We start from the raw sequence: 25962 nt of genomic DNA, 5'->3' as shown, positions 1-25962 counted from the left end.
TTTACAGATGTGGAATTGAGGAAAATAGGTTAAATGACTTGCCCAGGGTCACACAGCTAGTAAGTGTCTGAGGCCACATTCGAACTCAGGTCTTCCTGACTCCAAGCCTGGTGCTTTATCTACTGTACCACCTAACTGTTCCTATTTTTTCTTTAACATCATCCCACCTCCCTTTCAGAGCCTTTATCCCATCTGATGTTGCTCATCCCCAAGCCTTTAGGCGCATAGTGCTCTCAAAATGTCCAATACCAGTACTAGCTAACCCTGAAGTTCCAAGATTATTTATCTGCCCTAAGAAATCTTTCCTTATAACCACACACTCATTTCCTCACTGCAGATTCCACAACTAGCTATTAGGCAGAAAATAATCTGATTTAAATGCCAGGTCTTGGAATAACTAACTCTATGACTTAATACAAAGTTCATAATGCCTTCTGGCCTTGGTCACTTTATCTATAAAGTGAAGGCATTGGATAAGATGATAGTTAAGGTCCCTTTCCAACTCTGATTAGTTCTAGCATCCCACAGGTTCCCAGGTGTGGAACTGCTGGGCTGGGGTTGTGTTGGACAGTGTATTTTGTAGAAGATATACGTATCTTCTCAATCTTAAATAAATAAATAGTTATTTATTATTACTTAAATAAATAAATATTTATGAATATAAACACAAATAGAAAAATCAAACATTGCTGTGAAGAGATAATTTTCAAATATGAAGCAGAACAGGTGCTGATATTGTTGCCAGTAGTCCAGATCTGTGTTTGTAAAACAAAAGATCTTCCATGAGTCATTTGTACGAGCTAAAGTTTAACATTAGAAGAGCCCATGGTCTCCATGGTTCTGCCCTAGGTTTTGGTTTTGGTTTTTGTGAAAGTGTATGGAGGAATTTTCCCCTCCAAAGGGAGAAATAGATTTGATAAGTAGAATTCAGAGAATGAAAAAAGGCTACTAATGTTTGGCAGCCTGACTCATGCATAAATGAATTTTAAGTATAGCAATAATAATAATGAAGCATCTCAACGTGAACAAGACTAAATTCTATTTCGATTTTCAGTTTCAAAGCTGGGCTATCTACTCCCACACATTCATAAGGCTTATTTTTACTTGATAGCTTTATGCTCTTTACTGAGGTTCCAGTCTGCCTCCCTCAGGTTGCCGGTGTGTTTGTTTTAGTCCTGACCTAGGATTTTATTTTGTGAAAGCTACTCCATCTGTGGACAGAAGTAAATCAGTAACTCATCCGCGGAGGGGGTGGAGCATGGAGCTATATCCTTAGCTCGAGGAGAGCAGAGGAGAATCTATGATCCATGCCATGTCTCCTTCTTGGAGCTGGATGGAAGGATTCCAGGCTAAAGAAGAGGTGATGATACAGAAGGTAAAGGGAAACTAATAAAATTCAGATCTTGTGAACAAAATTATAGTCAGGAAACTTCCCCCCCCAGATGATTTGATCAGATTTATATTCAGTTTCTTGAATATATACTACAACTTCATATATAAATACAATCCTTTATAGTGTCATATCGTATCTGCTTATACATGTTATATAAAGATAGATATAATTTTGAATTCAGTCAATATCTTTTATATGTGTTTATACATGTGTGATGTATACACACATGTATACATATGTTTACACATATCCATATATATACACATACCTGTATTATCTATATGTATAGATGGGTGTATACATACATACATGCATACAAACAGATATGATTTTTTATTCAGTCACCATTTTTGGATTTCCCCCTCTTTTTTTTCCTGCTCAAATGAATTCTGTCCCAGGAAAGAAAAAGAAAAAGAAGAGACTTTTGTTTCCCATTTCTTCCTTTTAGGTTCTCAGGGAATAGTGATAGACAACATTCAGCTGCTGCTTTGGCTGTATGCCCAGTTTTATGGAAGCTAAGAAAAGGTCATTCTAGGTGAGATAAGTCAGCAGACAGAAAAGTCAGCTTCAGTTGGGATAGTGCCCCATAGTGGAGCATCATGGTTCTTCTCTATATTACCATTCTGTCCTCACATCAAAGATACATATGTGAATTTGAAGCATAATTTTCAAGAGTTCCAGATATCTAACACTTTTTAGATTCAAGACGTCCAAATATAGGGACCCCAAACACTTTTTATTAAATGTAAAAGATTTATCCATATTCCAAAAAAAATTTATGACAGAATTGGAGCTATTTGGTATACATTATGGAATACACATTTCTCTTACTATGTTTGTAGTCCAAGCAAAACTCCCCAAATAACATTTTGTATGAATAAAAGTTTCTATCTTCTCCAATATTTTTTCACTCTTTTCCTATTATTTTTCATTGTGAGGGGCTATCCCAAACACAAAGACTTTTAGGAAACTGACAAATAAAATGCGGGTCTATGAAAATATCAACTAAGTAGGAGATAGCTTCAAGGGCACCTGACTATTTTCCATTATAGCACAATAGGTACTAATCAATAGTCATTCGGGATCAATTTTTTTGTGTTCTATATATGGATCCATGAACATTTCAGGACACAAATAATAATGATGGAAAGAGTAAATGTTATTTCTAATTCTTTTTCAGCTTATATTAGCTTGAAAATTCAAAAATTTAAAATTTTGAAACTAAAATTTTAATTAAAAAGATGAAAAAAGAAAGCTTCTAAGAGTCCCAAGGACAGAAACAGGTAACTGATTGCTCCATGCTCTCCATGTTGAAGAGGAGCAATCAGCCAGACCTGAAGGCCAACCACTTTCCCTAGTAGGAGCTAATTGTAAGGATTTCTGACCATCCTAACCCCTCCTTTCTGTGTCTCAATATAAATGGTTTTTTTCTGTACCACTTCAGACATTGACCTAACTGAGGAGGTCAGTCTGATCCACTTTATTAACAGCTATAAGTGTCACTATTAATAAACTATCTTGCCCCCCAAAAGAAAAAAATATGTACAGATGCTATGATTTTTTTCATGAAACTCAATATACAAGTATAATACTTGAGATTGCAGAATACATTGTAATCATGACCATGTATATTGTATTTTCCAAATTTTGGTTAATGCATCATTCCAGGAAGCACATTTTATAGGCGTGGTTTTTTTTGCCTCTCTGAAATCTGCTTCAAATAAATAGACTCATGAACCAATAGATTAAAAAGAAGTCAACCATAGGTCAGCACTCATCTAATAATAATCACCAAAGCTCAAGATTTGCTTCTATAAAACCAATAACCACACCTTGCAGCTCAGTTATGCTGAAGGAAACATATCAAAAATGAATCTTTACTTGTGAGAGCATATTTTCATCTTGTTGTGTCTAAAATTCTAATCCTTAGGTACTGAATTTCCAGTTAGTGATATCAGAACCCATAGGGGTTTTCTTTTAGTAGTCTTTATTTTTCTTGCATGAAGTTTGATTCTAGGTCTTTCTTAGCTTTAATTGTCATTGTCTCTGTTTCTTTCCCACTACTCTCTTAGAATCTTCAGATGCTTCCTCCTTGAAAAGTTTACCTTTCTGTTCATTTTTTGAAACAGCTACAGTTCCTTTTTCTTCTTTGCCTTTGGGTTTAGCTGGTGTTTTCTCCACTTTTTTTGCTTTAGCATCAGCTTGCTTCACTTTCTCTGGTTTTCCACTTTTCACTTCCTTCTTACTCTTTTCTTCAGCTTTTGAGCTTTTACTCTTTTTCTCATCTACAAATACAAGAAATGGTTGGTTAAACAACTCTCCTCATCAATCAGCATATGCCCTTTTTCTTTGGGGCAGTAAAATGAGGTAAAAAATGAAGTGTGTTGAAAAGATCATATAATAAAGCATGCACAAGTGTTCTGAGCCCTTTAGAAAATAAAGATATACACCATTTCTAGGTCTGTACCCAAAAGAAATCAAAGAAAAAGGAAAAAGACCAATATTTGTGGTGGCAAAGAATTGGGAATTCAGGGGATAACCACCAATTGGGAAATGGCCGAATAAGTTGTGGTATATGATTGCAATGGAATACTTAGTGCTATAAGAAATGAGGAGCAGAATGCTTTCAAAATAACCTGAGAAAACTTACATGAATTGATACACAGTGAAATGAGCAGAACCAGTAAAACATTGTACATAGTAATAGCAATATTGTGCAATGATAAACTGTGAATGACAGTTATTCTCAGCAATACAATAGTCCAAGACAATTCTGAAAGACTTAAGATGAAAAATGCTATCCATCTTCAGAAAAAGAACTAATGGAATCTGAATGCAGAATGAAGCACACTTTATTATTTAAATTTATTATTCTGGGGGGGGTTAGTTTTTTTTTGTTTCTTGGTCTACATTTTCTTTTGCAACCTGGCTAACGTGGAAATTACTACACATGTATAATTTATATCAAATTGCTTTCTTTCTCAAGGAGGGGGAAAGGGCAGGAGTGAGAGAAAGAATATGGAACCTAAAATTAGAAAAAAAAATGAGCTAAAAACTTTTGTTTATATGTCATTGAGAAAAAAACAAATTAATTAAATGTAAAAGAAGATAAAAGAAATATAAAGGATTATTATATTGGTGTATGTATAATCTCTACCTATATTTTTAGGGAAAGAATATACAGATGTACAGCAAAAAATAACACTGATTATAAACTACTCAGGTTTGACACAATCAATATTCCAAATATCAATATACTAAAAAAGAACTCTAGAGTAAAACTTCAATTTCTCTATTCTTTATTGTTGACTTTGAAACTTTATTCTTTCTGTCAACTGATTTGTAAAATATTGACTTATTACTGAATAATCACTAACACCAACAAACCGATCTGTAGGTTTTTTTAACATAATCTCAGTATGTATACACACATATACATACCCATGTATGTGAATGTATGTATGTACATGCACACAAAGATTATGAGCACATCCATATTCAGAAAGTAGCCTAGATAACATTCAAACAGGTTTAGCACTCATGTATTAAGGGCTGTTCAACAAATATCCTTCAAAATGCTTCAATAATATTTTCAGTCAAATGGGACATTGCAAGTATTTTAAATGAGCAAGGCAAATTAAAAAGTCTTATCTATTATAGGCATATCTAAGTTTTAAGAATTAGACTTTAAAGAAATTGGAAAGGGAGCTAGATCTCATAACTACTGTCATTTCTACTGGAAAGGTAGTGATATGTACTAAGCTTAGGTGGTTAGGTAGTTTTGTGCAAAAATAACTCAACATTTAAAGAATTAACCAACATAATATTAAAACTTTTTCTATAGACAATCATGCAGAAACAGTTTCGGTTCATTCCAGCAAAAAATAAATTTCTAATGTAACAACATAGAAATTATTATATAATTCCAATTCTGATATTGGGCTTATTCACTATGGATTATGTCAGAACAATGTAGTATGTTACCAAAACAATACAGCGTGTGGAAGTAACAGAATCTAATAAATAAAACATAAGATTCAGAATCAAAAGATGTGACTTATGTTTCCTTTTGTGCCCCGTAACATCTGGGAAATCATGGTAAAACTATTCCTTTTTATAAGAGTGTTGAGATGATACTTATGATAATGTATGCAAAAGTACTCTGAGATGTTCAGAAAAAAAACATAATACGTAGGCAAAATATTATTATTTTGATTTGAATTTGGACTGAACTACATATAATTTCATGGAAATAAAATATAAATATACACTGAAAAATAACACTGATTATAGATATCATTCAAGTTGTATACAATCCAGATGGTGATAGGGAGGGTGGAGTATATATGAACAAATATAGCATATTATTGAGACTCAGCATGGCATAGTGGATTGAAAGTAAGCCTTAGTGGCAGCTGGGTTGCACAGTGGATAGGGCACAGGTCCTGGAGTCAGAAGGACCTGAGTTCAAATCCAGCCTCAGGTACTTACTAGCTGTGTAACCCAGAGCAAGTCACTTAACCCCAATTGCTTTCTCTCCTCAAAAAAGCAAGATTTAAAGTGAGAAGATGAATTCAAGTCCTACTTCTCATAAATACTAGTTTTATGACCCTAGGAAAATCCTATGACCTCTCAGTGTCTCAGGCAACTAATTCTCTGAGTCGCAAAATAAGCACAAATCATTTTTGTTAGAGGGAATTTCTTCACTGATAGCTCTTTATACAGATGAAATCATAAGTCTGGTCCAAAAAAAATAAAAGTATATTCTTAGTAGTACTGACACATAAAGGTGAATTAAAATTGTGCCAGTGCTTTGTTTTTAAGACTCAAATGTGCAGGTAGCAATATCAGTGTCCAGGAATACAATCAAGACTATTAAAAACATCTTGCAGAAATGGAAAATCATCGGTGTTGCCTCCCTACTCAGTTGCTTCCATTACTAAAAAGGGCTAGGGAGGTCAGCAACTTGCACATGCTATCAAAGGACCTATTGGTCTATTTGGTAAAACCTTGACTCAGAAAATTAGATCAAAATATAGTTACTTTAATCTTGTCTGTCTAGACATAAGGTTGCCTACACTGTGCCCTAAAAGGGTTTTGATAATCACGTGTGTTGAAAGTGAGAGCGGCTGGAGAAATTTTTTGTGCTAATTTCTCTACCAAGGACAGAATGGTTAGAATCCTAGACCACAGACCCCTAATGAGGAGAGTTTGGGGTATGTTTGTGTGAGATGGAGAGGTAAGGGAATAGTGGGAAGAAGGGACCTTTAAGGACATCAAGTACAAAGTTTCTTAACAATCCAGAGACCCCAAGTTTTATTAAGAATCCCGGTCTACCAAGCCTGCTGCTTTTTTCCCCCACCAAGCCACATCATATCTCATTTCCTTCTATCAAGAGATTTAAGTAGTTACTTTTTAATGGCCCATCCCATCAGCCAAGTTTGAAAGAACAGGGCAATCAATGTGGAAAGGTTCAGATGTGCCACAGAACAAGTAAGGCTATGAAGCCCTGACACAGTCTCTCCCATATTGTTGGGGTTTTTTATTTAATAGCCCTTTCCAGATTTCATAGAAATGTTTAGCTGCATATTGACCCGATCTTGTGATGTCTGAGGCTGATATTTTCTACACTAAGCTAGTTCAATAATAAATTGGTACCAAATTTAAATAAAGTTATGGTCAAAATATTCAATTAAATTCAGAATTACTTTTTCTTAAATCTAAATCTATATGTATGTATGTATGTATGTATGTATTATGTATGTATGTATGTATATATGTATGTATGTATGTATGTGTGTGTGTATATATATATATATATATATACACTTCCACAGATATAGAATCAATAAAAGCATTCCTATACCTTGAATTGGTGGGTTAATCCTCACTTTCTGTTTATCTCTAACTTCATATCTTGATTATTGATAGATATCCATCTATCTCTCTACCTTTATATCTAATTTATACAACAGATAAATATATAGATAGATAGACAGAGAGTGAAGATAGAGAAATCTAATTTCTTCAGTCCAGAATTTTAAATTATATGATTTTTTTTGGTTACCTATATAAGTGAGTACATGAAAAGGCCTCAGCCTAAAAGGGCCAGGGTCTCCCATTGCATCCTGTGTCATCTCTCATCATCCTGATGAATATCAGGCCACTGGACCCAGATGACTCTGGAGGAGAAAGTGAGGCTGGTGACCTTGCACAGCCCTCCCTCACTTAAATCAAAGTCAACTGCAAGTCATGTCATCATTTCCCTGATGTCATGGTCCTCTTCGAAAATGAAGGACAAACACAACCAATTAAAGGGCTTTACAATGTCTATGAAATCTTACAGATCTATTAAAAGTAGGAATTACGTTAACAAAATAAAGAGCATAATTCTAATGTCCAGATCAGTTATGGCCTTTCATTATCCTTCCATATTTGGTGGCTCATATATGCTTTTTGAATGTTCACAATTGTAAACTTTATTTTGGACATACGTGAATCAGTCAGTTCAAAAGCATTTATTAAATGTCTACTCTGTTCCATGCACTAGGCTAAGCTGAGGGAATTCAAAAAATGGTAAAACACAGTTCCTGGTCTCATGGATTTCCCTGTCTAAAAGGGGAAGGGAAGAAGAACAACTGTACACAATCATGTAAAAACAATATACAGGATAAATTGAATATAAGCAATAAGGCAAAAGCACTAGCATTAAGGAAGAGTCCAAAATTGTGATTATGCACACTGATCTGTATCAATTTTCAAAACCTATCTGGGATTATAAATGGATCCATATAACTATTATTCTATCTGTTTATTAAACACATCAACTTTTTGTTAAAAATATACACAATCATGAAAGAATCACTAGCTTTTACCTTTGGGTAGGGTTCTCGTTTCTGGTTTTTCTTTTTTCTCAGGTTTCTCTTTGTGACTTGCTAGAAAGGAAAAGAAATGATCGTGAGTTTGAATTTAAGAATTGGTAATTATCAGTTCAAGTCACATGAGCAAATTACTTTTTCACATTAATAATAAATAACATTTGCATTGTGTTTTAAGGTTTGCAAAGTACTCTACACATATCTCATTCGACTTTCCCAAACATCCTGTGTTAGGTGCTATTTTTGTTGTCATTTTATAGACAATAAAACTGGTGACTCAAAGACAAAACCAACTTAAGAAGAATGAATGTTAATGGGTGAAATTTATATTTTAGGTCAGGAAATGATCTGCTCAACTAATCCTTAAGCCGTTCTTGGGGTCAGCTTCCAGGACTGCTACTAGAATCCATCTGTTCCCAGCCAATACTCCCTTTATATTCTTCTTAAGTTTCTGTCAATAGCTCTTCTGTGCATTTCAGACACTTTCAGGAGGGTAGCCCATGGGACAACCTCAATCACTGCATTATTCCTAATGAGAAGTGACATGGTTTAGTGGATAGAACACAGGACATGAAGTCAGAAACACCTGGGTTTGAATCCTCTTCCAGTTGGTAACTATGTGGTCCTCCACAAGACAATCACTCTGGAAACCTTATGTGTTACATAAACACGAGCTTTTATTTTTAGTGAGAGTGATCACGAATCTTTTCTTCACAAATAAAGGAAGAGAAAAAGTAGAGCATTGCATGGCACTCTTAAAAGCTTCTAATCTGAGTTCTGTATATTAATTTATACTAACACATAACATGGAGAGGTAATCACAGTAAACAAAAAATAATGTTGGTTTTCCAAGGCAGATGGAGTCTCTAAATATGAATTCCACCTCAAAGAAAAGTCAATAGCAATTGATGGAGGGCTAGATCAAGAGGACTGCAGTACACAATATGCATTATGCAATGGTTGTTATTATATGTGAGCTGATAAACTATGCCTTAGCTTTAATCTAATACATTAATTTTAGGATCTGTAATTTCATCAGTATGGGTACACATCCTCTATAAATTAATTGATGGTCATATATATCTATATATATGCATATCTACACACACACACACACACACACACACACACACACACACACATATATATATATATATATATATAATAAGCAGGAAAGGGTGGGGGTAATGGGTTATCTTGCATTGAGCAATAAGGGGTCTGGGTGGGAGAGATTAACTGATGGGGACTGTAGTTTGAGTAATTTTTGTTCATGCATATTTTCATTTCAGTCCCATAAAATATAATGGAGTCCCTCTAGTGTCTAATCATTCATACGTCAACCTTTAGTATTATCTCATAGGTTCCTCTAATCATTTTGGTTTAGTGTTTAAACTGTAGGTATCAGGGATCAAACAACATATGTACACACACATATTATATATATATATATATATATATATACACACACACACACACACACATACATATATATAATATAGATACATGTATATGTATATATACATATATATATATATATATATATATATATAATAGTATTTGAATAAATACATTCATAGTGCATTGGAAAGTATGGGAGCTCATTAGAATGGTACTATCCCAACATGGTTTTTAATCCCAATTCTTCCATAAGTAACAGTATGATGTCAAATCTATCACTTCACTTTATCTGGGCCTTTCCTTTCTTATCTATTGAAGAAAAGGGTTCAACTATATTCTCCCTAGAGCCAGGAACCCACTGGTAAATGTCTAACAAATGGCTCTTTAGGGGGAAATGTATGCATGACATAACTTTAAGTTCAATCTGCACATTAACATTGTCTCCAACACTTTCTTAAGTCTAGGCCAGTCTCTTGGCCAATGAATGAATGAATGAATACATCTCTGAATTGTAGCATTTCCTGATTCCTGAGGTGTAAAAGCTCAGTCTGAAAATTTAATAATTGGCTTTCATGAGCTGGTAAAATCTGGCTCCAGCACATTCATATTGGATTCCTTTCCAATGCAAAAAATTGTGATCTTTAGTATTTGTTAAGTGCCTAAGGGGTGATGATACTCAAACCATCTATTCACATCAAATCAGCAGCTACTAGACCTAATAGGAAATGAATTTCTTATTGCAATTATAACTATGATTACTGAAGGATGGCACTTCCATGAAAAGTACCCATCAATTAATTTTTGTGAACTTTTAAATGTTTAATTACTTGATTATTTATTGAATGTTGTTTGCTATTTGGGAGAAAATCTTTACAAACATGTGAAATAGATCATTCTCTTACAATTGTAGAAGTCAGATAATTCAATAAAATCTCCATTTTCCACATACTGGCAGTAATTTTAAAATTATAAATTAATTTCCTTAGGTTCTTTAATGTACTCTCGGTCAAACCCATGCTTTCTCTCCCCAAACCCCACGGGTGTGATCGAGCAGTGTGTCCAAGGACCATAAGCTGATTTTAACTTAAGTGAAAAAAATAATTAGGAAGGTAAATCTGCTTCACATTTAGGTGAGGCAGTGGGAAGAATTGATGGAGCCAGGAAGGCTTGAGTTTGAATCCTGCCTTACATGCTTGCCAGCTGCATAAGCCTGTGAAAGTACATAAACTCTCCCTGACTCAGTTTCATTAACTGTAAAATGGAGATAATACCAACCTACTTCCCAGGGTCATTGTGAGAATTGTAGGAGTTACATACATCAAGCATTTTGTAAACCTTAAAGTGCTGGCTATTATTATTATCAATGACACTACCATCAAAATTGTGTTTAATTGTTGGGAACATAATAATATAGTATGAATTCAATCTTTGGAGTAAAATGACTGTTCCTTTAGGAAAACATCACAAATAAATGATCTGTGATGGTCATATTTTGCCAAGGTAGTTATATAAACTCTGTGAAACAGAGTAAATCTCCGGAGGTTGGGAAAATAAATAACTTGCTAATGTAATTTGTGTGTTGTGTATTATAAATTGTGATGTCCAGTGATTTTTATTCCATTTCAAATATAAAATATTTCTTCCTGTAGATCTTGCTAAAATTCTAATCAAAATAACTAGCTCATAAATTTCTACCTCTGAAAAAAGCAGTAAAAACATGATGAATTTGAGACAACAGGATTCTGAAAGGACTTGCTTTTATATACTGCCATCCTACCAACTCTTGGGATCCATGTGACTAAATGAAAGTGGTGCTGGGAGTTACCATGCAGTATACTCTTTCTGTTTGCAGTTCAAGGGCTTTAAACTGAATTCAGCTTTTAGGATCCCATTTTCAAACTTTCATAGTTTTTTTAATCTTATTCCCACTTCATGTAATATGTATGGAAAAGAGAAAAGGGATGAATACAAGAGCTAGGCAAGAAAATTAACAGAGAAAGAGAGAGGGGAGGTGGAGAGAAAGAGAGAGGGAGACAGAGAGACATGAAGAGAGACAGGGAGAGAGAGAGAGAGAGAGAGAGAGAGAGAGAGAGAGAGAGAGAGAGAGAGAGAGAGATTCACTCATGTGTTTGGTAGAGAGGGCCAACTACATTATTACATTTAACGTTTTCCTGCTAATATTTAGGAAATTACTGGAGATGCAATAGGAGCCCAATTCTATATTTTTCAAGAATAAGAATAGCAATGAACGTCATGGTTGCTAATAAAATTTTAATAGAAAACATGCCTAGAATAGTCATCCCCAGGTATTTAAGGCAAAAGTTTTAAAAAATTAAATTTCAGTCTTCAATGGAAATTTCTTTCTACAGATATGTTCCAAACCAGCATTCCAAGTGCAGGGATGTCCAAATCCCACTGACTTCCAAACACAGCCTCATTGAAGGTTTAGAGATTAATGTAGCTAGCTGCAGAGCCATGAAGAGCAGAATTAGAATACTTCTCCTTTGCAACTGCCATTATATTCTCTCTCATCAGCCTACCAAGTAGCCATTTCCATATAGCCACCTATAACTAAGTCATGATATGAATGTCCTGGGTTTAAAAAGGACTGAACTAAGTTGAATAGAACAGGAGTCTCCATTCATATAGTATTATCATGGATGCCTTCGTAGCTTATCTTGCCCTAGGCAAGAAACATGGACAATATTTAAAAGCTATAAGTATATGTACTATAATTTGTATGGGACATCTGGTAACTAGAAACATATGTCCATGACCTTTATCCAATTTCTGTAGTACAACTTTTTTTTTTAATTTGGGGAATTTCCTGAAAAATTGACAATTTAAAGAACAGTGAATCTTCTTTATGTTTGAAAAAATGTCTGTAAACATCTTGGTTACAAAAATCCAACAACTGGAATAATATAATTATAAACGCATTATGTCGTTGCATCTGAATATACATAGCCTGAAATTTAAGCAAAGGTTGTTAATGCACTTCAGTACTTCAAAAACCCATGATCTAATAGATAATCTTTAAGAATTGTTATAGCCAAATATTTTATCACACTGTTTCCAACCTGGTATGTATCTCTCTCCTCTAAGTTTGTAAAGGCTGTTCCTCAGATTACGTGAATATTATCTTTCACTGAAGCCAGTACTTGAAGTCTTTCCAAACTGGCAGGCCCTGCCAGAGGTAATATTTCATTGGCATAACCTTTGAGAACCCAGAGTCATCTCCAGAGTGAGGCATAAAAGGAAAACTTTAGTGGAGGATATAGTTCACTAAGAAAAAGCAAGTGGGCACTCTATCAATAGATTTGAAGATGAACATATGAAATCCATTTAGATCATCACTAGAAAAAAATTAATAAAAATGCAAACATTTCAGATTCAAATGTTCAAATGTGAAGTGAATAAAGGAAATAAGATATAAATATCTTCAAAAGAATCTTTAACCATCAGAGGATTTTTCAGCCCTAAAAGAATACTTTAATTTTTTATGACAAAGGATTTCAGTATGGGCTATTTCCATACTGTCACAGATTTCAACCCCTCTATACCTTAGTAGACATCATCCATGAGCTGTGGTATGCTAACAAGCAATCAAGAAAAGGAAGGAAGAAGGAAAGAAGGAAAGGGAAGAAGGAGGCAAGGGATAGACCAAGGAAGGAAGGAAGAAGGAAAAGAGGGAAGGAGGAAGGAAGAAAGGGAGGGAGGAAGAAAGGAAGGAAAGAAAAAAGGAAGGAAACAATGAGGGGAAGGATGGATCAAGGAAGGGGGAAAAGGAAGGGAGAGAGGGAGAGAAGAAGGAAAGAAAGAAAGAAAAAATGTTGCCACCTAATAATTATAGAGCTAGAGCTAGAAGGGCTGTCGGAGATCATCTAGTCCAATTCCCTAATTTTAGATAGAGAGACAGAGACAGATAGAGAAACAGAGACAGATAGAGAGATACAGAGGGTGGAGAGGAAGAGAGAGAGAGAGAGAGAGAGAGAGAGAGAGAGAGAGAGAGAGAGAGAGAGAGAGAGAGAGAGAGAGAGGGAGGAAGAGGGAGGGAGGGAAGGAGAGAGAGGGAGAGAGAGAAGAGGGGAAAGGGGGGAGACACAGACAGAGATAGATGGGGGGAGAGAGAGAGAGACAGAGAGAGACAGAGATACAGAGCGGGGAGAGGAAGAGAGAGAGAGAGAGAGAGAGACAGAGACAGAGACAGAGATTCACTAGTGTGTTTGGTAGAGTCAGGCAGGTTAAGTGACTTGCCCAAGATGCCATATATAATAAGTCAGAAATGAGATTTAAATCCCAGACCCCTGATTCTTAAATCAGCGTTCTTTCCGTATAACTTGCTTTCCATGGCTAGGAAGGCTGGTCTTTGGACAATACAGACACATTTTTGCTGAGGGAAGAGAGGGGAATATGCATTTATATAGCATCTACTGAGTGCCAGGCACTGTGTTAAGTGCTTTACAGTTATGGGCCCATGACTGATGGCTTTTCAGAGTGGCAGAATATCCCAGAACTTGCCCTCTATTGGAATAACCTCTAAGAATCAAAAATCACCTCCTTAATCCATTAGAGTAAGACTCTAGTGAGATTCTTCTATAGTTTGGGATTCCTAAACCATGAATCGGTAAAAATCTAACCCAAATGGCCTAAACAGAAAACAAAAGGAAAAAAAATTGAATAAAGAATTACAGCAAAAGTAAAATAAAATTATATAACAATAATAATTCTCTACCTTTCTTTTCTGGTTTTTCTTTTTCTGGTTTTTCTTTGTGAGTTACTGTAAAAGAATAAATAATATATTTTATTAAAAGGGAAATAATACAATTACAAGGTGATGTAAAACAAATTTTAGGGTCCTAGAGATTTTTTAAATTGCATATTTAACGACTGTCAACCAACACAAATATTTGTGGGTTTTTATTTGTTATAAGAGAGGACATCTATTTACTTAGAGGTAGGAAATAAGTAGGTGTGTAGTATAAGATGTGAAAAAGGCATCAATTAATACTTTTTTCTTTTTCTTAATTTTTACTCATTTTGAACTTAAATATATAAGAAAAAAGAACATTTCCATGTACACAGAACATAATAAAAAAGGATTCAATATAAAACAATGAATTTCCATTTCACACACAGTTTATTTTTTTTTTCAAGATCCCAAAATGACTTTAATTTTATTTCCTTTGCTTAAGCCAAATCATTAAATCTCACAGTGATTTTGGGTGGGGTGACAGGGAAAAGGCTATGGATTAGATCATGGCTGAGTGGGGTAGGATCAGTGGGGCCACAGGCCTCACTGGGGAAGCTGGAGGAGCACTGACTGTCCAGCGGGCAGGTAGGTGATGTTCCGAGATCGGGAAAGCTGGTATGCAATGTCCTCTGCAGCTTCCAGCTTACGAAGCTCTATTAGGCCGTCTCCTGCAGTGGCCAGCGAATTGGCAATCAGCTCGGCTGCTTTGGAGTCACCCTCTGCTGAGATGATGGCTGCTTTCTTCTGTTGCTCAGCCTTTTCCACTACAAATCTGGCCCTCTCTGCTTCCTGCTGAGCCACCTGTTTGGCTTCTACTGCCTCCGTGAACTCCTTCCCAAAGGTCAGATGCGTCAAAGAGACATCATCTAGGATGAGCCCAAAGGTTGCCGCTCTCTCTGTGAGGTCATCACTCACTTGCCTGGAGACTAGTTCTCTCTGGGTGATCAATTCTCCAGCATCAAATCGAGCTACCACTGACTTGAGGATCTCGGTGGTTATGGAGGGCAATACCCGCTCATCATAGTCCTCACCAATGCTGGTGAAGATTCGGGGCAGCTGATTGGCGACAGGTCGGAAGAGAATACGAAGAGTGATATTGACATTCTGTAAATCCTTGCTACCAGTGATTACTGGGACATTCCGTGGCCGGGAACGGCAGTCGAAAATAATTGGTTTCTGTACCCATGGGATGAGAAAATGAGTCCCTTCTCCTACAACAATGTCTTGGACTCCACGGAACCTATCAAAGATGACAGCTCTATGGCCAGCATCCACATTATATAAGGCAGAGTTGACAACTCCTCCTACAACAGCTAAGCCCAGGCCAAACTTGCCAACAGCTTCAAACAGTTTAGCAGCCATGTCTCCTTCAGATGGTCTTGGTCTTCCACCCTTTCAGACCAGACACAACTCTGACCTCCACATGAATTCCCCAACCCTACTTACTGCTTCACACAGTTTATTTTTTTAACTATGTAACACATACTATACATCATTTTCAAAGCTACCCTGCTTTCCTGTGTGTTCCTTCTAAGTTTTCTTTTGTTCTCTGCTGTGTACTTTTTCCCTCCTTCCCCAACTCACCCTAGAGAAGGCTACAATGAGAAACAAATATGTGTATATATGCAAAACCACAATATATGTATATATTTCTATCACTCCAACAACACTTTTTAAAATATTCAGAATAAAACATAAAAGTATAGAAAGATATCTGAACAAATGCATAATTTTGTTATTCCCTTGTTGAATAAAATATATGTAGGTCATATAATGCTAATGACATCATAAAATCCCTGTTCAGTTCATGCTAGGCAATGAGGACTTTTCTGATATTTATAGATTTCTTTTCTTACTTCCAGTTTTAACCAAGAACCAAGAGTAGATTGTTAATAAAGACCAGTATTAAAAGAGAAGAGCCCAACAAGGTAAGACAATACCCCTTAGCTCTTTCAAGCCTCCCAACCATTTCTGGTAATGGAATGTGAAACTCTGAAAGATGATGAGAAAAGCTTTTCTTGTATTTCCATGCAACAGTCAAAGTAACCAGACCTGGATGTACACGTGGGTACACACACACACACACACACACACACACACACACACACACACACATCACTGTCATAATGACTAGTTATGGACAAAAAGGAGATATAAATATATTGAAATCTACTTTTACTTTGCTCATTAATTATCTTTTAGGTTATTTTTAACAATATCAATAACTCATACTTTAGTATTCTAAGGTTTATAAACTTCAGGTTACCTATTTGTAAAGTAGGAAATACAAGTCTTATCATCCTCATTTCACAGATTAAAAAGAAGCAGAGTGTTTCAAAGATTTGCTCAGTCATTTATCTAGTAAGTATCAGAGTTATGACTCACACCGGGGTCTTTAAGTTCTAAAACCAAAAGGCTTTATTGTCAAAATATTTGGCAAGCAAGTCGGCATACCCTTGCTTGTCCAAAGGCTGGCCTTTCCCCAATCAGGGCTTTCAGCTCAACTCAGCTCTAAGAGTACCTCTCTAACTGTCCCCACATGGTTCTCCTTGCAGCTCTCTGCCAGCTGCCAGGTGCCCTTTTGACTCTATAGTCAAAAGACTCTTTTTGACACCAGATCAAACTAACTTTGCTAAGCTTCCAATAATATAACAGCATGTCACAGAATAAGGGAAATAATGTAGTTTTACAGATCTTTATGGGTACATCATTCCATTTGATTCTCAAAACAAACTTGAAAAAGATAAATCTCCACCATTAAATGTAACCTATTTCGAAGATCAGATAACAAGGCCCTAAGAAATGAAGTGACTGCCCAAAGTGAGTGTCTTTTAACTCCATTCTAACATCTTCAGGTGTAAATAGAGCATGGTTTGTACGTCCTAGCACTCTTTACAAAATCATTAGTATTGGTCCACTCATTAGACTTGCTTATGGAATTAATGCATATCTTTCACTAATGAGACACCAACATAGAACCTGCTTAGATTTTGTAATATGACTCAGATAAAGCAAAAACATAATAATAACAGTAAAATACAACCTTTTTAAAGCTCCTCCAAGAGTAACAAGTTTGGCTGTGATAAACCATTCTTTCTATACCTTGATTAGAAGGATTCTCAAGAGAATGCCTTGTCTATCTTTCTGCCTCCAGGAAGGACTGGCCCTAACCCACCTCAGACAGATGGTTGTCCATTCTATTCAAGGATTTTCAGATTGATGGGCACATGGACATAAATGAGAGAATTAATACAAAATCAAAAGAGCAACTGGGCTGAATTCAACCTCAGATTAGCATATTAATGCCTTATCCTCACAGCCCTAGGGAAGGCCTGGTTCCTCCCAGTGTAAGTTTTGATTTGCAGACCCAGTTACTGTACACTGAAATTTCATTATCTTCAGAAGTGGCAGCATAATACTGCTTAGAGAAGCAGCTGTACCTAAGTACCCCAGGGAGCTCTTCAAAATGGAAGCCAGCCACTACAGCATCTTGGGAGGAAACTTCAAGCACAGGAGAGATTAAGCAAACTCCACATTGGTGTATTTCTCTCATCAAAACCACCATAAGAATCCAATGCAACTTCAGGACCAGAATCATTCTGACATAAAACTAATTTGCAGTAGTAACCACTCTCTTTTTGTGCCTCTTAGCTTGGATTCACTATCTAAAAATATAACAGCAGAGGGGAAAACAACAAAAATAAAATCAAAAACATCAACAGCATCGACCCTTTTTGCTACTGACACAGTTTGACAAGTTACATCTTAGCTGGGACATATTTAGCTCAGGACAAAATAAGCTTTTTGCACCTGCTAGAGCTTAATTTGTTTGTCATCCTTATTTATAAGACACAAAAGTCCCTTAACCATGCTGATAATTAAAAACAAAAGGAGTCCGCCATTTGGAATGGTTTTAATATTTGGCAAGCAATGTGGCATAGCTCTGCTTGTCCAAAAGCTGACCTTTCCCCAAGCAGGACTTTCAGCTCAACTCAGCTCCAAGAGCTCCTTCTAACTGTCCCCATATGGTTCTCGCTGCAGCCCTCTGCCAGCTGCCTTAGGTTCTTTCACAGTCCTCTTGGCCCTGAATGCTTGCCAGCTGGGTTGGGTGTCCTTTGCTGAAATAGAAGTAAGTGCTAGCAGTGAGCCTGACCCTACAATTCTTAATCAGGCACAATACCACTACCCAAGCTACAGCTGGAATAGCAGGAGTCTTGGTTCCTGAGTCAGGTCAGGCTACGTTGCTCCCCTCTCTCTTCTTAGTGATTGAATCAGAAGTGTCCAGCCAGATTTTAAAAGCCCTTCTGAATACTGAGATTTTCTGAGGTAGTCCCATGCTTCAATTTAAGATCAAATGATTTTAATTAAACAAAGTTCTATCTCATTAACAACTCTCACTAAGTATTCACAGGCTCAGGGAGACAAAATTTACCAAAGCAGGAAATCATGAAGAGTGGGGGAGAAGCTTGTATTTCCTGCTCAAAGTTGGGGACATGGAAGATATTCAAAGGTGAGTGAGGAATAATCTAAGTAAATATAGGAGCTCTATTTTAGAAATGGGTGCTCTACGATGAGATCATACTTAATATTACTTTTAACTAAGATTTTACCTTTTAACGTTTTCCTCCCTACCCTTGCTCTCTTCTTTTTTGAAACTTCATTTGAAAATAGAACATTGAAATGCTTTTTTTGCATTGATGAAATATTTGCATATTCACTCAAACAAAGGTAAAATTCATAAAGATATGAAAGAGTGAGTCCACAGTACACTTTTCAAACCCCAATGGCGCAGAGCCAGTTCTTATCCACCACTGAACATGATCCTAGATGCTTCCAGATAGCTAATCTAATTTGGGATGACAAATCCTGGGCTCCAATGTGCATGCTTTGCACATCTAAAGAGTGAAAGCTGATAGACTATCACAGGCCCATTGAAACTGAAACTTTTCTGACACTTTTTGCTATCTTTCCCTACTGTCATAGGCATGGTTCCAAAGCTAGCATGCTCTTAGTTCAGGTTCAATGTTGGTACAAAATAAGGCATACCTGAATAACTGAACATTTAACAAAAAAGGTTTACTTTGCTCTAACACAGCAAGGCTATGAAACAAGGATATACAGCAAGCATATGACCGCAATTAGTTTCTCTGGACACCGCTCCCCTCGTCTACATATAGAAAAATGTACGGTCAGTCATTAGGATCAGTCATCAGGGTATGGTGACTCCCTTGGTCTAAGATGCCCTGAACCCACATGTCTTGGGCTTTTTACCGGCCTCAGGTTAGAGAGCTATGCTAGAGAAGTGGGACCACTCAGGTTTACAAGGGGAAGAAGCTTCACCAGGCAAGTTACTCTAGGGAAGGTCCAAGGAAGCTATGTGGGGGAAGAAAGCTGTGTTTGGATAAAGGGAAATGCTTCAGAAAACTGCTGTCCTCCCATATCTCAAGCAGATTCACAATTTTGAATGTCATAGAAACTCAAGTCATCCATCTCATAGATGACATAACAGAGGCCCAGAAAAGTTGACTAACTTGCCAAATATTGGGCAAACTGTGAATTGGAACTAAGATCTCCTAACTCTCAGTCTGGTATTCTTTTCACATCTGACAATGCCTTTCCTGTATCATGTCACATCATTGGCTCAATCCAAACACGATAGTTAAGAGGTTTTCATTCCAAAGTAAAGTAGATATTTTTAGAAATGAACTATATTATTTATAAATGTAAGTTTCTTTTTTGTAATAAAACTACACTTATATCTAAATAGATATCTGGCAAATACACTGTTATGTCTTTGATCTCATCCAAGAAATTTGGACTCCAAAGTAAATTTTTCTCCCTAATTATTCTTGTATCTTAGATGCTGACTCTATAAAATGCTATTATGATGCTTCCTTGTGGCATAAATGGTCTATAGTCACTTAGCCCAGATTATGTCAGCAGAATACAAGTACAGGCAGGTTCTACTACCTAGAAAAGGCTTCAAGAGGATAGAATGGTAACAAAATGTGGGCTGCAGCAACTAGATATGGAGGGGAAGGTCATCTGCAGCAGGTTAGCCAATAGATTATTTTTCTTTTGTAATTGCATTGCAATCCATGACATAAAGAAAAACACAGTCCTGAGTAGCTTTCAGTCTGAAGCAGACCCCTTCTGCTTCTCACATGACAGAAGTCAAGTGTTAGAAAAGTGGCAGAGGCCACTAATCATTACCAAGTTTTTAGGGTATCTATGAATATTAATATAACTTTGGGAAGTTGTTGGTTTGCAAATTGAGTTTACCAAGAGTTTGGTGAGAGACTTAAACAAAATCACATCAAACCATTAAATCTAAGGATGCAACTAGAAGGAAGAAAATTTTAAAAAAGATGATTACTATAAAGGATCTGCAAAGATTTAACAACAAACTGTTTTCCATCAGCGAAAACAGAATCAGTGCATTTGGACAATAATATCACCATCTCCAATGTACAGTATAAGAAACTAGAAATGATTCCAAAGAAAACAAAGACAGAAGAACAAGTGGATCTATACTAAGTACATGCAAAGGAAGTCCATGGCGTAAGGGACACAACTTTGAGGATCCTAAGGGATTGCCTAAGTGTGCTGTAAATAAAAATGTGAGAAGGCTTCAAAAATGATAGTTTGCAATGGACCACATTTTATTTTCAGATTGCCTGGAAGGTACACGGAATACAAAATCTCACTCTGGGGACTAGAGAAAAAAAACACAGCTTTCAGAAAGGAGTCTACCATTCATAAATCAATATTATGGAAATTTCCTTGATAGAAATGACTGTTCAATGGCCTGGTAATTAACAATTCATATATAACTATGGCAGGAGTGGGTGAGAATCTTTAGCTAAAAAAAGAAGAGGTCACAAAAAACAAGATGTAAAATTTTTATAACATTACATTTGACAGATTTTAAATGAGCAAAAAACAATGAAGCTAGGATTAGAAAGCAAATAATTGGAGAAAATTTGTTGCATCAAATATCTCCAAGTGTCTAGTATCCAAGATACATAAGATATTAATACATGTGGACCTAAAACCACTCCCCAGTGGATAAAGACTGCTCCAAATAATTAATAATCAGAAAAATGCAAAATAAAACAAAAGCAATGCAGAGATTTCACTTCATACTTAACAAATTGTCAAAGATGATGAAATATGGAAAGTGTCAGTGTTAGTGAGGCTTCATGGTGACTGGCACACTATTACATTGTTGGTGAAGCTATGAATCGGCCAACAATTAGGGAAAGCAGTTTGAAATTATATTTTAACAATTACTTAAAATGTTTAATCTAGACCCTTTGACCCCTAAATCCTACAGCTATGCATAATCCCCAAGAAGGTCAAAGAAAGAGCCTATGCACACCAAAATATTCAAAGCAGCACTTTTTTTGGTGGCAAAGTACTAGAAGTAAAGTGGATGGTTATTAATTGGGGAATGCTTAGATAAACTGTGGTGCATCAATATAATTTATGCCTTAAGAAAGAATGAACATAAAGAATTAAGAGAAACATGAGAAGGTGCATATGAACTTGTGGATGTGAAGTAAGCAGAACCTGGAAAAAATATACACAACGAATATAATATAAACAAAACTGAAAGTTGAATAATTACATTAAAAAGATTGGCCAACATTTCTCTTCCTTTCACTAGAGAGGTAAAGGGAACTATGGTTATGGAATATAGTGCATATAATAGATGTGTTGCCAGACATTGATCTGAAGCATAGGCACATCTTTGTCCAATAAAATGAATTAGCTCACTGAATAATCTTCACTTCATACCATGCATAAACAAGGAGGATTCTAGTTTGCTTTCACATGTAAACAATTACTATAAAATAGGTGATAATACAGCTCTAGGTAGAATGCTCTTACCTACTTCTATTTTTATGGGCTACTCTTTAGTAGTCATAAAATAGACAGTTTTTAAGTTAAAAAAAAAGAAAAAGAAAAAAATCCTATGATAGAGTATGGGGGGGGGAGGGAAGTAAGACTATCGAAGGCAAGGAGTTCCAGAATGCATGTCACCATATCTCCTTGCCACCCTTGAGGGTGTGTCTGCCAGAGTTTTATGTTATAGTCATGCGTTTTCATGGCTTAGCAACCAAATTATTCATTATGAGCTCAAAGCATTTTTTGAGACAAGTAATACACTTTAAATGTATGCTACATCTGAAAGGAAACCACTCCTGATTCTCAAACCGAATTATTATGCATGGTCCAAATTATGAAGCTAACAAAATGGTTTTTTTTGAGATTCTTTTCTAGAGCAAAGTAGAAAGGAGATAACAACTCTTGGAAAGATGAAGTAAGCAGGTACTCTAGTTTCACGGTAAAATTTTTAAAAATATAACAATGGTCAAAAAGTCAAAAGATTTCAAGAATGTCACTTTTTGTGAACAATTTGATTGACATAAGCCTTTCTAATCCTTTCTATTAAGATTCATAAAATTTCCTACTTTGTTCACATCTACTTTAAAAAAATATGGAGCTTATTATATTGTGTGTATAGAATAATAGTATCATCACTTCAAGATGAAAACAGCCTCTCAGTATGAAGCTCTGAGTTCTTTGTCTCTGTCTAAAGCATATGAAAATAAAAATTTTGAAAATAAATATTAGCCAAAATTGGAAACTACTTTAGAAAAGAACATATCACTTTCATGAACAAATTCTATACATTAACAGCTTTAAATTTCTGCAAAACATTTAACAGCAAGTTTTGATTAATTTGTTTAATTAACATTTTTGTTGTCATTCAGTTGTCATGCTCTTCGTGATCCCATTTGAGTTTTTAGGTTTTTTTTTGGGAAAAGATACTGAAGTGGTTTGCCACTTCACTTTCCAGCTCATTTTACAGATGAGAAAACTAAGGAAAACAGGGTTAAATGACTTGCCAGCGGAGCACAACGATACTAAGTATATGAGATCCCATTTGAACTCAGGTCTTCCTAACTCTAGGCCTGGCACTCTACTGGGCCACCTAGCTGCTCCTAATTAATATCATAAAAACTTAAAAACTTGAATGATTACTTTTTATCTATTTCATAAGTCATACTAGTAACCACAAAATATTACAATAGCCAGAGGAATGACTCAAAGGTACTGACCAGATCTACTATAGAATATTTTGGAAATGCGGGCCAACAATGAGTAATATTGACAGGCGTGGATAGGTTACCAAATATACTTGTGCAGGGAGGACTTATAGCAAAGAGATTCTGGATCCATCAAAGCAATGGAATACATTTAAAAATATAGTCCTTCAGGAATTTATAATAGGTAACTGAAAGTCAATCTGACTTTCAATTGAGTGGCCAAAAGTGCAAAGCTGGGAAAAGTATTGCATTATGTTAGCTCAGACATATATGAAGCTCAGGCCTCATATCTTATTGATTTAAGAAGGAATAAGTAGTAAATGCTTTTGCATTCTGATGTTTATTCTAAAATCCCTCCAAGATAACAACATGATAATACAACATATTTCCTATTTTCACTTCTTTACACAGAAAACTGGAAGGTTTGTATGTATGCCCCAAATATGGATAAACTCTTTTGTACTTAGTCATTTCTCACTGAAATATTAAAACAATATCTTCTCTTTATTTTATAATGTTCCTATAATGATAAAATGAACACCTTAGTCATAAAGGGGAAAGATCCTCCAATATAAGGAATGATACGAGCACATTTCTTTTTTATTCTCAAAAAAGAAGTAAAATATATAGACTATTCAAAAAGTTGGAGTGATAATACACACATTTTAAAACCTGAGTTTCATTGTGAGCTCAATTTCTCCTCTTACTACAAAAAAGAGCTTGTGTGAACTGAAAGTATTTAACTTTTCTATGCTTTTGTTTTCATGGTACGGCAATTGGTTATCTATACTTACAAAGTCAACCACTAGCTTAAGTAGAGAGAAACCCTGGGGCAGCTAAGGTGGTGATGTGGATAGAGCACTGGCCTTGGAATCAGTAAGACCTGAATTAAAATCTGCTCTCAGACACTTGACACTTACTAGCTGTGTGACTCTAGGCAAGTCATTTAACCCCAATTGCCTTACAAAAGGGAGACAGACAGACAGGCAGACAGACACAGAGACAGAGGGATACAGAGACATGGACAGAGAGGGACACACAGAGACAGAAGTGCGGGCACACACACGCACGCACACACACACACACAGCCACCCAAGTCAAATGATACTTTAGACACACATCAGAAGTCCTAGTTTTGAAGAAAAAGGTCGGGACACTAAAAAAATCGCAAACAATACACAGAATCATAATTCTCATTAGGGTTCTGAAGGACCTGTGGTTCAATAAAAGCTTGAAACATTGAGTTTTTGTTTGCTTGCTTGTTTTAAAGGCAATTTGTTGTCTGCACTGAGGCCATTTGATTGCTGAGCCAGGCCTCTACTTGACTCCCCCGCCATAGGATTAGAGCAGGCTGGAACTTGGACTCCTGTAAACCTAATCTTTTTCTAAAGGCTATGTACTACTCTTCACCCTATCACATTTGAGTTTCCTTGCCTGATCTCACCATCCTATTTTTGGCTCAACCTGTCCATAAGTCAACCCCACTCCTTACTACTAGGCCCTGCCTCTGCCTTCTTTTTTTTTAAAGAATGAATAGTTTGGCAGGGGCCCTTCAGATTTCCTCTCCTGAGTCAAATTTCCAGTCCTTGGGCAGTTCTTTAATTGTCCCATCTTTGTTTATAGTTATCCCAGTTCTACCACTTGCACTGAGACCTTAGACAAATCACTTCATTTCTCTGACTAATTTTCTACATCTTAAAAATAAAAGCAGGAAGTGAGCAAATTGGGTAATTTCTAAGGTCCCTTAAAATTCTAAAATCATCAGATTTTATGAAATGCATCATGGAAAATGAATAAAAATTAAGACAATAATGAGAGAAATATTGATTTCCCCCAAATTAGGGCTCTCTCCTACAAAAACACTCTGAATAAAGTATCTGATTTCTCTAAAATCAGTTACTCCTTCAAAAATACCCAATGCAAAGTGTTTATATCTTTCAAAGTCAGATTTACTTCATAGCCCTTTGATAAACAACTAATCCATCATCTCCTTTTACATAACACTAACTAGTATTAAAACCTTGTACAATGTGTATTTTTGAGGGAGTTAATGTACTTTTAAAGACAGCTTCACACAGAGAAACTAATATACCATCACATACAAATATAACATGTGTGTATATAGATTCACATATCTCTATACCTATTTATGTATGTATATACACAACTATTTTCACAAAAGTAGGGAGATTCTAGTCTGCTCCTGTTCATAAATAAGGAACCTTACCAATTATGTATAGTCTCTTAACTTCAATCATACTAGAAGCCAATGTGTAGAGTAAGGTCTAAAATCCATCTACCTAATCCGCAGCTCTGTTCTGCGACCATTAAGTACATTCCCTCATTACTGAGAAATATTCAGCAACCTAAAATATATCTGGGCTATTCAGGAAACCTATCCAGGCTATTCAACCTCCTTGACTC

At 35.9% G+C, this 25962-nt stretch overlaps 2 protein-coding genes across 2 annotated transcripts in view; both read right to left on the bottom strand.

Annotated features, from left to right (window-relative positions):
- The window catches only part of TRDN (triadin), a gene marked incomplete in the record, with an annotated part of 469162 nt that overhangs the window by 299293 nt on the left and 143907 nt on the right, over positions 1–25962 (bottom strand). Inside the window, 3 exon segments of the mRNA XM_036767544.1 lie at positions 3499–3678; positions 8269–8328; positions 14405–14449. Of these exon segments, the coding sequence (XP_036623439.1) occupies positions 3499–3678; positions 8269–8328; positions 14405–14449 (285 nt within the window).
- LOC118856965 (prohibitin) lies at positions 14836–15860 on the bottom strand. The gene has a single exon (XM_036767546.1). It carries the CDS (start codon positions 15782–15784, stop codon positions 14966–14968), a length of 819 nt encoding a protein of 272 aa, XP_036623441.1. The 5' UTR covers positions 15785–15860; the 3' UTR covers positions 14836–14965.

The sequence above is a fragment of the Trichosurus vulpecula genome, chromosome 7 (genome assembly GCF_011100635.1).
Source record: "Trichosurus vulpecula isolate mTriVul1 chromosome 7, mTriVul1.pri, whole genome shotgun sequence".
NCBI classification, from domain to species: Eukaryota; Metazoa; Chordata; class Mammalia; order Diprotodontia; family Phalangeridae; genus Trichosurus; species Trichosurus vulpecula.
Note: the sequence above shows the minus strand (reverse complement) of the source record. Positions and strands in the feature narration are given on the sequence as shown.

Excerpts from the sequence above, each read along its gene's own strand:
- LOC118856965 (XM_036767546.1), bottom strand. The coding sequence starts at position 15,784 with ATGGCTGCTAAACTGTTTGAAGCTGTTGGCAAGTTTGGCCTGGGCTTA.